General features: G+C 43.4%; 2 protein-coding genes across 4 annotated transcripts; one reads left to right on the forward strand and one right to left on the reverse strand.

Moving 5' to 3' along the window:
• Positions 1–4,702: 4,702 nt before the first annotated feature.
• Positions 4,703–9,549, reverse strand: tcn2 (transcobalamin II). Its single transcript, XM_080764982.1, has 10 exons — positions 9,456–9,549; positions 9,305–9,372; positions 8,681–8,870; positions 8,362–8,531; positions 8,061–8,213; positions 6,883–7,055; positions 6,513–6,690; positions 5,902–6,082; positions 5,685–5,803; positions 4,703–5,603 (listed from the first exon to the last, which is right to left on the reverse strand). Exons 1-10 carry the CDS (start codon positions 9,530–9,532, stop codon positions 5,542–5,544), a joined length of 1,371 nt encoding a protein of 456 aa, XP_080621108.1. The 5' UTR covers positions 9,533–9,549; the 3' UTR covers positions 4,703–5,541.
• A 285-nt stretch (positions 9,550–9,834) lies between these two features.
• ccdc117 (coiled-coil domain containing 117) lies at positions 9,835–12,506 on the forward strand. Of its 3 annotated transcripts, none has more exons than XM_080764984.1 (6): positions 9,835–10,042; positions 10,303–10,429; positions 10,589–10,639; positions 10,752–11,006; positions 11,145–11,291; positions 11,737–12,506. In XM_080764984.1, exons 1-6 carry the CDS (start codon positions 9,997–9,999, stop codon positions 11,984–11,986), a joined length of 876 nt encoding a protein of 291 aa, XP_080621110.1. In that variant the 5' UTR covers positions 9,835–9,996; the 3' UTR covers positions 11,987–12,506. The 3 variants fall into 3 exon arrangements, with proteins under 3 accessions (XP_080621110.1, XP_080621111.1, XP_080621112.1); XM_080764985.1 differs by having other exon boundaries at positions 10,345–10,429; XM_080764986.1 differs by having other exon boundaries at positions 10,355–10,429.
• Positions 12,507–14,104: the final 1,598 nt, after the last annotated feature.

Here is a 14,104-nt window from a genome sequence, read left to right on the forward strand (position 1 = left end):
GTTTCCGGACCCAGAATGGACACTGGACAAAAGACGGCTCCGCGAGGCAACTATCTGGACATACCCACGCGTTCGGGGAGATGTCCTCTACCACCCCACAGTCTCCGCTAAGCGGGAGAGGTGTAAAATTCACAGCAGCAGAGCTTCTACTGGGGTCAATGCAAAGAAATGTACCGTTTCCGGACCCAGAATGGACACTGGACAAAAGACGGCTCCACGAGGCAACTATCTGGACATACCCACGTGTACAGGGAGATGTCCTGTACCACACCCCAGTCTTCGCTAAGCGGGAGAGGTGTAAAATTCACAGCTGGAGCCCTTCTACTGGGGTCAATGCAAAAAACTGTACCGTTTCCGGACCCAGAATGGACACTGGACAAAAGACGGCTCCGCGAGGCAACTATCTGGACATACCCACGCGTTCGGGGAGATGTCCTGTACCACACCCCAGTCTCCGCTAAGCGGGAGAGGTGTAAAATTCACAGCTGGAGCCCTTCTACTGGGGTCAATGCAAAAAAGATTACCGTTTCTGGACCCAGAATGGACACTGGACAAAAGACGGCTCCGCGAGGCAACTATCTGGACATACCCACGCGTTCGAGAGTTTTCATAAAATGCACGGCGGCAGCTATTGCTCCCCTGTGACAGCAAGGGATCCGTCTCGCAACATATGTGGACGACTGGATCCTACTTGCAAACTCTCCACGAGAAGCACTGTCGCACACACATCGCGTGCTCAGTCATCTCGCCTCACTCGGGTTTTTAATAAACCACGAGAAGAGCATGCTTATACCGACGCAGTCTATAGACTTCATAGGCATAACGCTGAATTCAGTCTCCTACACGGCCCGCCTGAGCCGAGAGAGAATACACGCAACATTGCAGTGCGTGGCATCATTCAAAAGGGGACGCTCGATTCCTTTTCATGCATGCCTCCGAATGGCGGGGCTAATGGCCTCAGCAGTCTATTTAATCCGCCTAGCAAGACTACATATGAGACCTTTCCAACAATGGATAGGCTCTCTAAATGTACCAATGCACCGTCGCCACCAGAAGGTTACAGTGACGTCACAATGCATACTAGCCCTTCAATGGTGGTCAGACAGGAAAACCCTCTCAGAGGGCGTCCCTATGGGAAAGCCTCTGATCAGGAAAGTAGTCACCACAGACGCCAGTATGACAGGCTGGGGAGCCACACTGGAAGGATTCACAGCCAGAGGTTTATGGTCGGGGCCACTACGTGCCCTTCACATAAATTACTTGGAGCTTATGGCTGTCTTCCTCGCTCTGAGACACTTCGAGCAGCGCATCCGGGGTTACCACGTCCTAGTCAGGACAGACAACACCACGGCCATGTGCTACATCAACAGACAAGGCGGACTCAGGTCCCCTCGTCTTCATCAACTGGCTCGGAAATTAATCCTGTGGTGCAACACACGCCTTCTCTCCATAGTAGCGTGTCACGTCCCAGGCCTTCTGAACACAGGGGCAGACCTGCTGTCCAGAGGACCTCTCCGCTACGCAGACTGGTCGCTACATCCTCATGCAGCGTCCCAGGTCTGGAGCAGGTTTGGAAAACCCAGGGTGGACCTCTTTGCTACAGAGGAGAACACGAAGTGTCCCATCTTCTTCGCAATCACGGGACCATCAACATCGGGACTAGACGCTCTGTCACACTGATGGCCCAAAACCCTTCTCTATGCCTTTCCCCCTCTATCCCTCATCAGCCCCACTCTGGACAGAGTGAGGACTCAGGGTCTAACGGTGCTCCTAATAGCCCCGTTCTGGGGGGTCTGGAGGTCGGAAATAACCCCTCTCCTCTACGACCAGCCGTGGAAAATTCCCCTTCGAGCGGATCTCCTCTCCCAAGCGAGAGGGGAGATATTTCACCCTCACCCCCAGGACCTAGACCTATGGGTCTGGCCCGTCAAAGGGTGATGTTGACCGCCGTGGGCCTACCTCTGAATGTCATCGAAACGATTCAAAAAGGCAGAGCTCAGTCAACAAGGGACCGTTATGACACAGCCTGGCGCGTCTTTGAGCAGTGGTGCTCACAAAGACCAGACCAAGTTGTCCCATACCAGGCCTCAGTGATGGACATCCTGACATTCCTACCGGAGCTCCTAGACAACGGTCTAGGCCTCTCCTCAGTCAAGATCCACCTGGCAGCAATTTCCGCTTGCCACCCGGGCCTTGATAACCAGACAGTGTGGAAGCACCCGCTGGTAAAACAATTCATGAAGGGTGTACGCAGGGAACACAGGACATGCAGATCCCTTGTCCCCTCTTGGGATCTGTCCCTGGTTCTAAAGGCTCTGGCTACAGCACCTTTTGAACCACTACAAACAGTGAGCCTCAAGCTCCTAACCTTGAAGGTGGCTCTCCTGATCGCCCTCACGACGGCAAAAAGGGTCAGCGACTTACATGCACTCTCGATCTCCCCAGACTGCATGAGGTTCAATGATGGGTCGACCAAGGTCACCATAAAAGCAAACCCCGCCTTCATTCCCAAAAACGCTCTATCAGCGTGTGTGCCAGTGAACCTACAGGCTTTCCACCCCCCGCCGTTCGCCTCCGACGAGGACAGGAGGCTTAACTGCCTCTGCCCAGTCAGAGCCTTACGCATATACGTGGATATAGACTGGCTCCCTTCAGACAAGGAAGCCAACTCTTTGTGTCCTGGGGTGCCAGGACCAAAGGAAAGCCCGTCACGAAGGTCACTATCTCCAACTGGATAGTGGAAGCCATCCGCCTGGCCTACACTACCCAAGACGTGGATTCCCCTCAAGCCCTGAGGGCCCACTCCACGAGAGGCGTGGCAGCTTCCTGGGCACTCTACAAGGGTGTCTCTATTCAGGAAGTCTGCACAGCAGCAAGCTGGTCTACACCCTCCACGTTCGCCACATACTATAACCTAGATGTGGCAGCGCCTTCGCTAGCACACGCAGTCTTGGGCGCAGCGGCTCAGTAGAACATCAGGGCAGCATAGCGCTGCCTCCTGTTCTCCACAAGGACTAGGTTCTGGACCCAAAAAGGTCCGAGCCCCTCCCAAAAGACTTACCTGGGACCCACTGGAAGTTCACGGGAGTTCATAAAGTCCCATAAACGAAAGGTATTTCGTGAAATTTCTATATAATACAACGTTAAAGGTTACTTTAGTAACCACGGTTGTATATATAAATTGAACGAAATACCTTTCGTGGAACGCCCTTCTGTTCTCTATAGCAGAAGAAAAGTTCCGAATGAGGGATGACGTAGCCACGTCCGTCTTATACGGCGTGGGCGCAGCTTCCTACGTCACCCGTAAGAGCCCAGGACAGAAAAATTCTTGAATTTTCTGTCCTGGGAGCACATAAAATAATGTTCTGCAGCTAGGTTTTGAAGGAAACCTACCCATAAACGAAAGGTATTTCGTTCAATTTATATATACAACCGTGGTTACTAAAGTAACCTTTAACGTTACATTTGGTTAGCGTGATACTAATACTATCATTTAGCTGGGGACCCCCTGGAACTTACAGTGAAGAGAAGAGAGTCCGCACACAGGTTTGCTCCAAGGTGTTTGTTTTTTATTCAAAACACCATAAATATAACACGACGTTTCGGCCGTGAACGGCCTTTATCAGGTGATAATCGGCAGTATATGTGACAACTCCCTTTTAAACCTAGTCGTCACATCACGTGACTGATGACGACTGCATGGGCAGGTGATTCACTAACACCAATAAGTGACATGTATGACAATCAATATGAACATGAATAACCACCACCTCAAGCAAGTTTACAATAGGCAACACAGTTTCCAAAAGAACAATTTCAATAAAACTTGCTGGTTTTTTGCTTGTTACAGACTGTTTTAGTATTTTTTAAATACATTTTTTTAATATTTTTTATATATTAGATTTTGCATTTTTTGTTTGTTTTTAGTTTTAAGATTTAAAAAGCTTTTGGTACCAAAAGTAGTTTACAGTTTGGGCAGTCTGCTCCAAAATAGTGTTAATCAGTCAGAACAATATCAAAGGGAACAGGTAAGAGACACATGAAGGCTAGCATTCAAGATCAATCAATGGTTCTCTGGACATCGGCCAGTAAAGCCCTCAAGATAAATTTAATTTAAAGTGGACGACCCTGATAAAAGACAAGTAACGAGAAGTATACTTCACAAGACCAAAAGTCTTAAATAATAAGTATAAATAGATAAATATCAAAAAAATACAGAGTCAACATGCAGTTCAGTTCACACAGGGGAATCTGATTGTTAAGTCCTTGCTCACTATTTACACTTTTACAGGAAGGCAGATAACTCATAGTCCTCATTTAGTCCATGGGGTTGTAGGGTGCGGAGGGTGTAGGTCCAATATGCCTCCCTTCTTAAGAGGAGGTTGTGGATATCTCCACCTCTCCGTGGTAGCTGCACCCTCTCTATGCCCACATACCGGAGCGATGCCACGGCATGGCCCATTTTATTAAAGTGTTGGGCTACTGGGCTTTTGGGATTGGTGTTTCTGATGTTGGATCTATGTTCACTAATACGTGTTTTTAGGGCTCTACTGGTTTGTCCCACGTATGAGAGGCCACATGGGCATGTCAACATGTATATAACGTTTGTGGTTGAGCACGTAATTGTTCCTCTGATTTTAATGGCCTTGCCTGTATGTGGATGGTTAAACGTGTCACATCTGGTGGTGAAGTTACACTGTGCACCCCCTGGAACTCCCTCAAGGACACTTGGGGGTCCCTGGACCCCACTTGGTCAAGATGGAAAGAATTTATCCAAATTCATCAATTCAATCATAAGTTAGCTGACTGACACTGCAGGTCACAAAACCTACTGAATGATTTGAAAACAGGCGCCTCTTTATGTTGTACGTCTGTATTAAAATCGCCCACCAAGATTTTCTTTGTACCATCCTCCTCAGCTAAGCATCCCTCAAGAATATCAAAGAAGCCTTGCTTGTCAGGAGGTCTGTAGACTGTGCCAACTATAGTACTGATTTAGCATTTTTGAAAATGAGTTTAACATGCTGCAAGTCAGTACGGGTAATGAATTCAGTATCTTTGTGGATATATACAACATACAGATCTAAACATTATACAGACAAATTTGAGTATTTTGCACATTTTATTTTCATTTGGTTATAAAAAATGAAAAACATACATGGTGACATAAAGTAACAGAAGGTATTTGAACAATTAACTTCTGCGATATAACCCTATATTGTATAAACAAAGTGCTTTAAAGCCCACTTGAAATGCATTCATCCTCGGTGGGCCTAATCTTGAAGACTAATGAGCCGTCCACACCAAGCACTGTAACTATAAAGATAATATAGTTAAAAAATGTACTCTAAGTCAACAGCTATAACAACAACAATGGTGAACCATATAGTTATGGTGCTTGGTGTGCAGACGTTCCTTAACTGTCAGATAATGAAGGCTTATAGATAGCCAAATTAAATATTATTCATAAGGGAAAATCACACAGAACAGAAAGCAAGCTTTCCAGTTGAACTTCTTTTGGTGCAGCGCTGCCACATAACCTCAGTAGGTTGTATTTTTAATGGTGATATTTTGAGCTCGCTCAATCTTATAATTGCTGATACCTGTAGGAGTGAAAAATCACCATGTTTATTAGTAAGTCACAATAGAAATGTGTGTGTGTGTGTGTGTGTGTGTTTTCTCACCCTGAGTGAGAGCGGTGTCATCTGAAGCAATGTGCCAGTACCTCCGGTCGCTTATTCTGGCCTGTTCTCCATTCACAACACTTAGGAAATCCCCCCACAGGCTGCGCTCAAACACAAACCTACAACACAGGATGGATTCCTTTAATCTCAATGTAGCACACTGGATTTTTACCATGTTGAGTGAAGATAAACAATGCACAGTGTACATTTAACTCACATGAAGCCAGTATTGCTCTGGAGAAGTTCCAGAGTTTCCAAAAGAGTGCTGCTCTTTGGCACATTTACTGAATAGATAGTAGGTGATCCACTGATTTTCACCACCACCACATTTACTGCCACAGTACTCTGGCTAGGTAATGCCACCACAACAGACTGCCTGGGCTCCACCACCAGACTGTCTGTAGGAAAGAAAGTTTAGTGTATAGACATGCCCTAAACAAACATAAGCTACCAATGACCGCTCAAAACCGCTCTCAAAGGGCACCTACGGATGGCTGCAATTCGAAACTGGCCTCTGTAAAATCTGAATCCCCCCCCCCCCCCCCCTTTCCCCACACTGTATGTATCTTTTCCCTTTTTGCTTATATATGATGAATTCCTCTTCTGTTCTTTAACTACATAGAAGTGTATTTGTATGTCTCTAAATGTTTTGATGAATTGAACAATGTGGACCCTGTTGTAAACAAGTGTAATGCTTAATTGGGTCGTCCACTCACAGTTAACAGTCTCTGTATTGAGTTTGTGCTTGAAATGTACTGTAATTCTACAAACTGTTAATAAATATTTCAATCAATCAATCAATGACATACATGGAAAAACTGCATTTACCATCCTCATTAGAGCACTCCATGCTCTTGACATCCAAGTACGATCTATGCTGGAGAGCTGGTAGTGTCTGGGATATGGCCATGACGTTGTTGTGATACGTGTTCCTTCTGGCATCTGCCCTCATAGCCTCCATGGATGCAACACACTCCTCAACCTGGCTGCCCATTGCCAACAAGGCCTAGGACACATGCAGTGTGTAAGTACAACCAACTGGTACATAGCCTGACACTCTGCTATTTGATATTTTAGCCGAATGTTGGCCCCAGAAAAGGGGTGCTGGGGATGGAGTGGTTATGTGAGCTCTATAAATTGAAATACGTATTTTGAGCTTTGTAACTAAGTACTTACTGTACATAAAAGTGAACATTACCTGAACTGCTAGCCCTGTGCTGAATTCGTTGCCCATATGACCGTCAGCCCGTTGGGAAGCCAGGAGTTTCTGCTTAACAGTGCTCAGGGCTGTGTCAAGATCAGCTGTATTCTGCACATGGGAGCCAGCATCCTTCACACACTGAAGTGCCATTCCAGCCATGGCAAGTGTGTCTAAGATTTGGGATCAAATAAGACCTTAAGTATTCAATCTCAGTAGATGCATACAGTAAAATTGTAATGTTAATTTAACTCTGGGAGTGTACACATGTAACCAAATATACCAGTAAGTGTCCATTTGGTTACATTTGTACAGTCTCTGAGTTACATAGTGGATAAAGTAACATTATAATGAGAAATAACACGAACACAACACAGACCACACCACACACAACTGTTGTTTTATACATGACTTATACATACACATACATGTGCAACGCACTATACAAATAAAGTTCATGGTAATTGTTATTTTAATATAAATATTTATACTCCAGAGTCAGGACAATTTAGTGCCATTCACAATGTGTTCTGGTCTGTTTGCAACCATTGGACACTTCTTTCTGATGCGAGGTTACTCCGTGGTGGAAAATAATACAAGGTGGAACCCCATTGAGTAGTTCTGCAGACACTTTGCATTTAACCTCTTAAACCCTCTATAATTAGTAAACTCGTATTTAGTTGATTGTGGTTGTACTCAGTCCGCTTTTTTCCCTCTCTACCCCAAACTTCTTGGAAAAGTAGCTGATCTACAACTCATGAGTCATTATACAACATGTGGTGAACTTGTAGATCTACTATTTTCATGGAATGTTCCCCCGGGATGGTAGACCATCTTTGGAAGTAGTAGTAGAAGCAAAAAGTAGTACAAAATTAGTACAAAACTTTTCAAAGTGCAGATGAGTCTACACAAAAGATTAATATCAAATCATTCTAACAGCTAATTCTATGATAGGTTAATGGGTGTATATGTGTGAAGAGTAAAGACACTACTTGCTAATGAGAGCCCCGATCAAATTCAAGATTTGTTTTAGTTCAAATCTGTTATTTTTGTTGAGTCAGTCGCTCAAAAAAGAAGAAAAAAGTTGCAATTTATGTGATGTGCGCATGTCTTGTGCAGCAAAGTATACATTTGCTGTATGGTTGAAATACCATGGTGTTTGTTCTGCTTTCACTCACCAATAGATTCAAAGCCTCCATGGTTGATGTGGCCCTGTTGTACAGCTTTCATGAGCTTGTTACTGACATGGTGGTTGACCCTGATGCCACTGACACAAAGAGCCAACACACCCAGTGAGTACTGGTAATAATTAGTCAGAGGACGGTGGCTGACTGCAAATGAGGCAAGAAATAAATGGCAAGGGGTAAAACACCTGTATTAATGGAGATAACACATGGAAGAGTTTAAACTTAACCTTTCACCGAATTAAAGGGTTGAGAAATAAATGTAAGTCTTCAAATGACAAGAAGAAGAGATTACAGGCAATGTGGTCCTTTTCTTGTTCCATCTGTCTCTTGAGGTGGATCAGCAGAGAGTCTTTCCTGTTGTTGACTGTGAAGGTGATTGTGTTGAGGTCATAACATGAGGCCTTCAAAGCCAGACTGTACAGAGCCAATAGACCAACCGCTGATTGACTATTCGAAAGAGAGCTAGGGGAATTGAGGAGGACTTGAGATCAGGTAAAATGGTAAATGGAAATTCAAGATATAAATTAAAACATAGGCCCTACTGTAAATCCAGTTAGGCCTACATAGACTTTAGCTACAACAATTAATATAATAGAATAGAAATTACTTACTTTTGGATGTCATTGTGTAAACGTGTTTTCAGTTTATTCAGGTGTTCGCTCTCCTTGACAAGATTGTGGTGATCAGAAAGCCGCAATGCCAGATGCACACTAGGATTAGGGATTCCTTCTTGTGTTTCCAGAGAGTACAGGAGCTCCTTGTTGAGTGAAAGGAGCAGCTCTCTGCTAGAGCCCTCAGTATCTGGGGAAACACATCATCAGACATAGGAGGAAAAAAGAAGAAAAAAACACTGTATGGACTTTCAGAGTTCCCAAACCACAGTTGCTGCATCAGCAATCACATGCGACAAGAGGAAAGAAAGGCAACTTAATTTCCACCAATAGTATCCATTATTTCTCCTTAATATTTTTGCCACCCTGACACTGAAGACGTTTTTATTATTATTATAAATATACCGGTAACCTCTATGAATGAGCCTGAGGTGAGGAAGCAATCTCAGGCATATCAGCCTTATGTAAGTTGCAAAATCAGTGATTGATCAAGTGAGTGAGTCATATGAATGTCATGGGCATTGGGCACATTGTGAAATGCCACAGTTTAGACATTTGAGATAGACACAGGAAGGACTATAATTGCTGGATTAACTACTGTAAACTTTAGAATGAATGACTTACCAAAAGGTTTGCTGGAGACAAAAGCCAGTAGTCCCGAGATAACAATCAATATGTACATTCTGAAAACCCTGGATGGTACAAATAATTTAATAATTGCGTAATAAAACATATGAATATGAAACATCCTTAACAGCAATAATAATCGTGTTACCGTGACATAGAGAGCGACTTCGCAGTGACAGCTGACTGACTCAGCTGAGCTGTGAGAAGAAACAAAATAGACAACATGAGCAATAGGGTTTCATTGTCACATGACCCGTTAACTTCATGGCGGTCCCTTTAAGAACAGGCTGATTGGGTCTTATCTTTTCAATTCAACTGTGTTTTTGCTGGTGGTATGTTTGTGTAAATCATTTGTTTTTTTTATTACATATTCCCCGTAACTGTTTTAATTAAAGCAGTGTTAACGCTGACTTTATGAGTGAAATGAGCCAGCCATAGTTCATTTAACTACAAGTCCCAAAATCCTCGCAAGGAAACGATACGTCATTTCTAGCAGCTTGACGACATTCTACTGCGACAGACCCGAGATGAAATGGTTTAGCTATATATAACTCTATGGTTTAGCAGCTCTGTCAAAAGTATCTTCTTTGGGAAAACATTTGCCGCAAATAAGAGATGTAGCTGCACGTGAACGTAGTTTTAAATCTGTGGTGTCCATACATGATACTACAAACGTGAAATGGCAGCTAATGGAAGTCAACAATAGACCAACACAACATCAACATCAAGGGGCGGGTCAGTAGTTTCACGTTATTTCTTGAATAATACTGAAGTTTGTTGTTCAATACAAGAATGAGCTTCTCCTATTTGCCAAGATGTAAGGAATAGTGAATGTTGCCTTTGTAGCCATTTGGTGCTTTGTAAACCTATTTGTGTTTCTAGCTATAATATGCAGTACACATTTATTATTATGTGTAGTCGTATTATAATTACTTGCTTATGTTGTTTGGTATTTGTCCACCATATTTCAATCTTACCTTCATATATTCATGCAGCTATTGAGTTGGGGAGTGTGCCGGCTATGTATTCATTCTCAGCCCTCACCAGCCTTCCTGAAATGAGGATTGACCTTGGTCCACCAAGCTTCTCCAGTCAACAGCAGAGTGGAGCACTTTCTAATATGTATGCAGTTCACGGAATCACTCCACACACTTCTATCATTATTTCACTGCAGTCAATGTTCCATAGTCATCTCATTGAAGTGCTTATATTGAATGCATTGGTACTCCAGAATTATTACATATTTTGAAATGGCTTTTTTTCTCTGTACTTGTCTGACAGGAGCTGGGAGAGGCGATGCCTTAGAAAGCATAGGAGGAGAGCTGATGATGAGTGAGTTAGACATGTAAAAGAAACAGTTTGTGGTTTATTAGCATGACCTCAAACATGCATTCATACCTCAGTTGTATGATAACATTGAATTTGATGTTTTTTTTTTCTCCAGAGGATGCAGTGCCAAAAAAAGGAGACTGATGGTAGAGGCAGAATCTGGCCTTCTGGAGAATTCCAGCATTTGTAATGACTGGCTTCCAGGCAGCAGTTATCCTCCGTCTGCAAAACTATCCAGCCCTGTACTTCCACAAACCTGCCAAAACATTCCCTTGCCTGAATCCGCCTCCACTCTAACCCGTCCAGAGACGGAAGGTTCCTGCATGGAGATAGAAGCAGCTCAGAGGAAACTTCGGGAGATTGAGGATAGGTGAGCGGTGTGAAGCTTACAGGGAATCCTGTAACTCTTTACTAAAGCAATAAGACTTGAGCATGACTTTGCAGTTATCATACAACTATTGCACTTGTGCTGGTCTGCTGGATACTGAGTATTTTTTTTGTATCACAGAATAACACTGGAGGATGATGATGAGGATGAAGACCTGGATGTGGAGCCAGCTCCCAGACGACCAGTTCTGGTGATGTCAGACAGCTTGAAGGAGGGGTTACAACGTGGGATCAGCGACATCCTCCCCCACACAGTAGCCCAATCTGTGTAAATGCTTGTCTCATTGTCTCTTCAGAAAGTCCAAACACATTCATATTAAGTTTGTCAACCAACCACGAGAGGGTCTCATCTCTTGTGACGCTTCCTGAGGTTTCTTCTTTTTTACTTCGGTGCTTTTCGTTGCCCGATGTAGAGTCTAAGGTTTTGCTCGGTGTTACTTGCCGACGAGAAGATTGCAAAGCATTGCACGTGTGCTTAAAAGTCGGCTCCTGTCAGCAAGTGGCATGAGAATAAATCAGGTTTAACACTGTTAACAGATGTTCAGGTTTAACACTGTTAACAGATGTACGAATAAATTAGAAACGGGAATTGATTGGCATAACGACTAATTTGGGTTCCTAGGTAAAATGTTTTTTTAAAAGAGTGCTGTCGCTTCATTTCAGAGCATGAGTTATTACTTTGTTCCGTTCACCTGCTCCTCTTATCTCCCTAGGAGTCATTCCTGCATGGAGTTGGTGGTTTGGAGGCCACCAGAGGATGCCTTGTCCCGGAGGATGAGGGACTCACTGCTACAGAGACAGCGTAAACATCAGATGGCGTGCCGGCAGCCCCCAGTCCCCTGTTCCTCTCCATCCCCTCAGAGTTCCATCAACCCCACAAGCTCCTCTTCTGCACACACATACTCAACTCTGTACAACATGCCTGTGGCCAACAGCTCCGGTGAGGAGGACATGGAACTTTAACTGTGTTGGCTCCTTTAACAGCAAAGCAGGAAAGACTGCAGATACAGAGTAGAGACATTGGGCTGTACACAGTCCTTGTTATGTTTGTTAGCTTTGCAAAACATTTTGGTTTACATGAATATTTTGTTATTGTTTGCGAACTTTGCAGCACATAATTTGCAATACAATCACTTGGTGGGTCTTCTGACTATAAGCTACAACAATCACAAGGTGCAAGCAGGGACCACAAAGCTGCAGACCTTTTGAAATGGGTATATTAATTTCCCAGTTGTTAAAATTCTAATACTTGTTGACTATAGTTTCTGTTGTATAGAGTGGAGTATGTTGACTATAGTTTCTGTAGACACCCTAATGTCATATTATGAAACTACGTTTCATAGTATATGGAACAGACTTAACTGAAGTCTTCACAATATGTAGGTATGGTTTTAATTGTCCGAAGCTTGGCCTACGTTCAGTACATGAGTTTGACTTTGTACTTTGTTTAATGACAGATTAAAACACTTGATTTTTTGCACAATTTTTATACTCTGCTTTAGAATATACATAGTTACTAGGGTTTTGAAAGTTATTCTTATTGTACAGTTAAGAACTTGCTGTGTAACTCGTTGCTAGACCTTATGGCAGGGATACTCAAATAGATTTACCTGTGGGCCACATTACAAAAATGGCAAGGGGCCAGGGGCCAGTAGATAAAATTACGACATTAATGATACTTGATAACTTCTCTCTTTCAATTGCTTTATTTTCGCAAAATGTATCAAAGTACAATGTGCATGCACACAATATGTAAATAAATAAATGTGTTACATTTTCTTGCATAAACACAAAGAGCTGTTTCCATAACTGCACAAATTATTGCACATAACATGAGTAGCTGTTATAATAACATAATAACATAACATGAGTAGCTCTTTGCCTGCCTGCCTCTCTGTCTGTCTGTCTGTCCATGAGTAGTTATTTGTCTGTCTGTCAATGAGTAGCTGTCTTACTGTCTGCCTGTCTATGAGTAGTTGTCTGCCTGCCTGTCTATGAGTAGCTGTCTGCCTGCCTGCCTGTCCAATTGTCCATGAGTAGCTGTCTGTCTGCCTGTCTGAGTAGCTGTCTGCCTGCCTGCCTAATTGTCCATGAGTAGCTGTCTGTCTGCCTGTCTATGAGTAGCTGTCTGCCTGCCTGCCTAATTGTCCATGAGTAGCTGTCTGTCTGCCTGTCTATGAGTAGCTGTCTGCCTTCCTGCCTGTCCAATTGTCCATGAGTAGCTGTCTGTCTGTCTATGAGTAGCTGTCTGCCTGCCTGCCCAATTGTCTATGAGTAGCTGTCTGTCTGTCTATGAGTAGCTGTCTGCCTTCCTGCCTGTCCAATTGTCCATGAGTAGCTGTCTGTCTATGAGTAGCTGTCTGCCTTCCTGCCTGTCCAATTGTCCATGAGTAGCTGTCTGCCTGCCTGTCCAATTCTCCATGAGTAGCTGTCTGTCTGCCTGTCTATGAGTAGCTGTCTGACTGCCTGCCTGTCCAATTCTCCATGAGTAGCTGTCTGTCTGTCTGTCTGCCTGTCTATGAGTATGTCTGCCTGCCTGCCAGCCAGCAAGTTGGCCAAAATGTTAATAAATTGTTATGGCTGAGTAAAATAAAATACAATAAACACAATTTGCCTGAAAATAGATTACCCAGCTATGACCTTTTTCATGAAAAAAATGAGTAGTGATATGGCTGACTGAGTAAAATAAAACAATCTACCTGAAAATAGATAGCTATAAGTGAAGAGCAATTTCCGCAATTACCATTTCCACAATTTCCGCAATTTCCATTTTTTATTTTCGTTCGAGTAATAGTACAACTCTAATAGTATTACTTATAATAATGTAATTAAAGATAACTTCATTCAGATTTATTTATTTTTATTTCATTTTCCAGATTTTTTTTCTTCTTTTTTTTTAGATTTTCATTGGTGGGCCAGTCATAATGGTCCCGCGGGCCTGATGTGGCCCGCGGGCCTGAGGTTGAGTATCACTGGCCTAGGGGGCTGAACAATGTTAGTTTTAGTTACGCTGACACAGCCTCTCGTTCATGCTCATTTTTGTTAAACATTCGGCCTTTGATTTGACTTGATTTGATTTGA

This window comes from Protomyctophum bolini (genome assembly GCF_963924005.1).
Source record: "Protomyctophum bolini genome assembly, chromosome: 6".
Taxonomy (NCBI): Eukaryota; Metazoa; Chordata; class Actinopteri; order Myctophiformes; family Myctophidae; genus Protomyctophum; species Protomyctophum bolini.

Bases quoted from the DNA above. Each gene is read 5' to 3' on its own strand.
- tcn2 (XM_080764982.1), bottom strand. From the start codon at position 9,532: ATGTTGTCTATTTTGTTTCTTCTCACAGCTCAGCTGAGTCAGTCAGCT. The intron at 9,373-9,455 runs GTAACACGATTA...TGTACCATCCAG, and splicing joins AAGTCGCTCTCTATGTCACG to GGTTTTCAGAATGTACATAT. The intron at 6,691-6,882 runs GTAATGTTCACT...CATGTGTCCTAG, and splicing joins GCACAGGGCTAGCAGTTCAG to GCCTTGTTGGCAATGGGCAG.
- ccdc117 (XM_080764984.1), top strand. From the start codon at position 9,997: ATGGAAGTCAACAATAGACCAACACAACATCAACATCAAGGGGCGG. The intron at 10,640-10,751 runs GTGAGTTAGACA...TTTTTTCTCCAG, and splicing joins AGGAGGAGAGCTGATGATGA to AGGATGCAGTGCCAAAAAAA. The intron at 11,007-11,144 runs GTGAGCGGTGTG...TTTGTATCACAG, and splicing joins CTTCGGGAGATTGAGGATAG to AATAACACTGGAGGATGATG.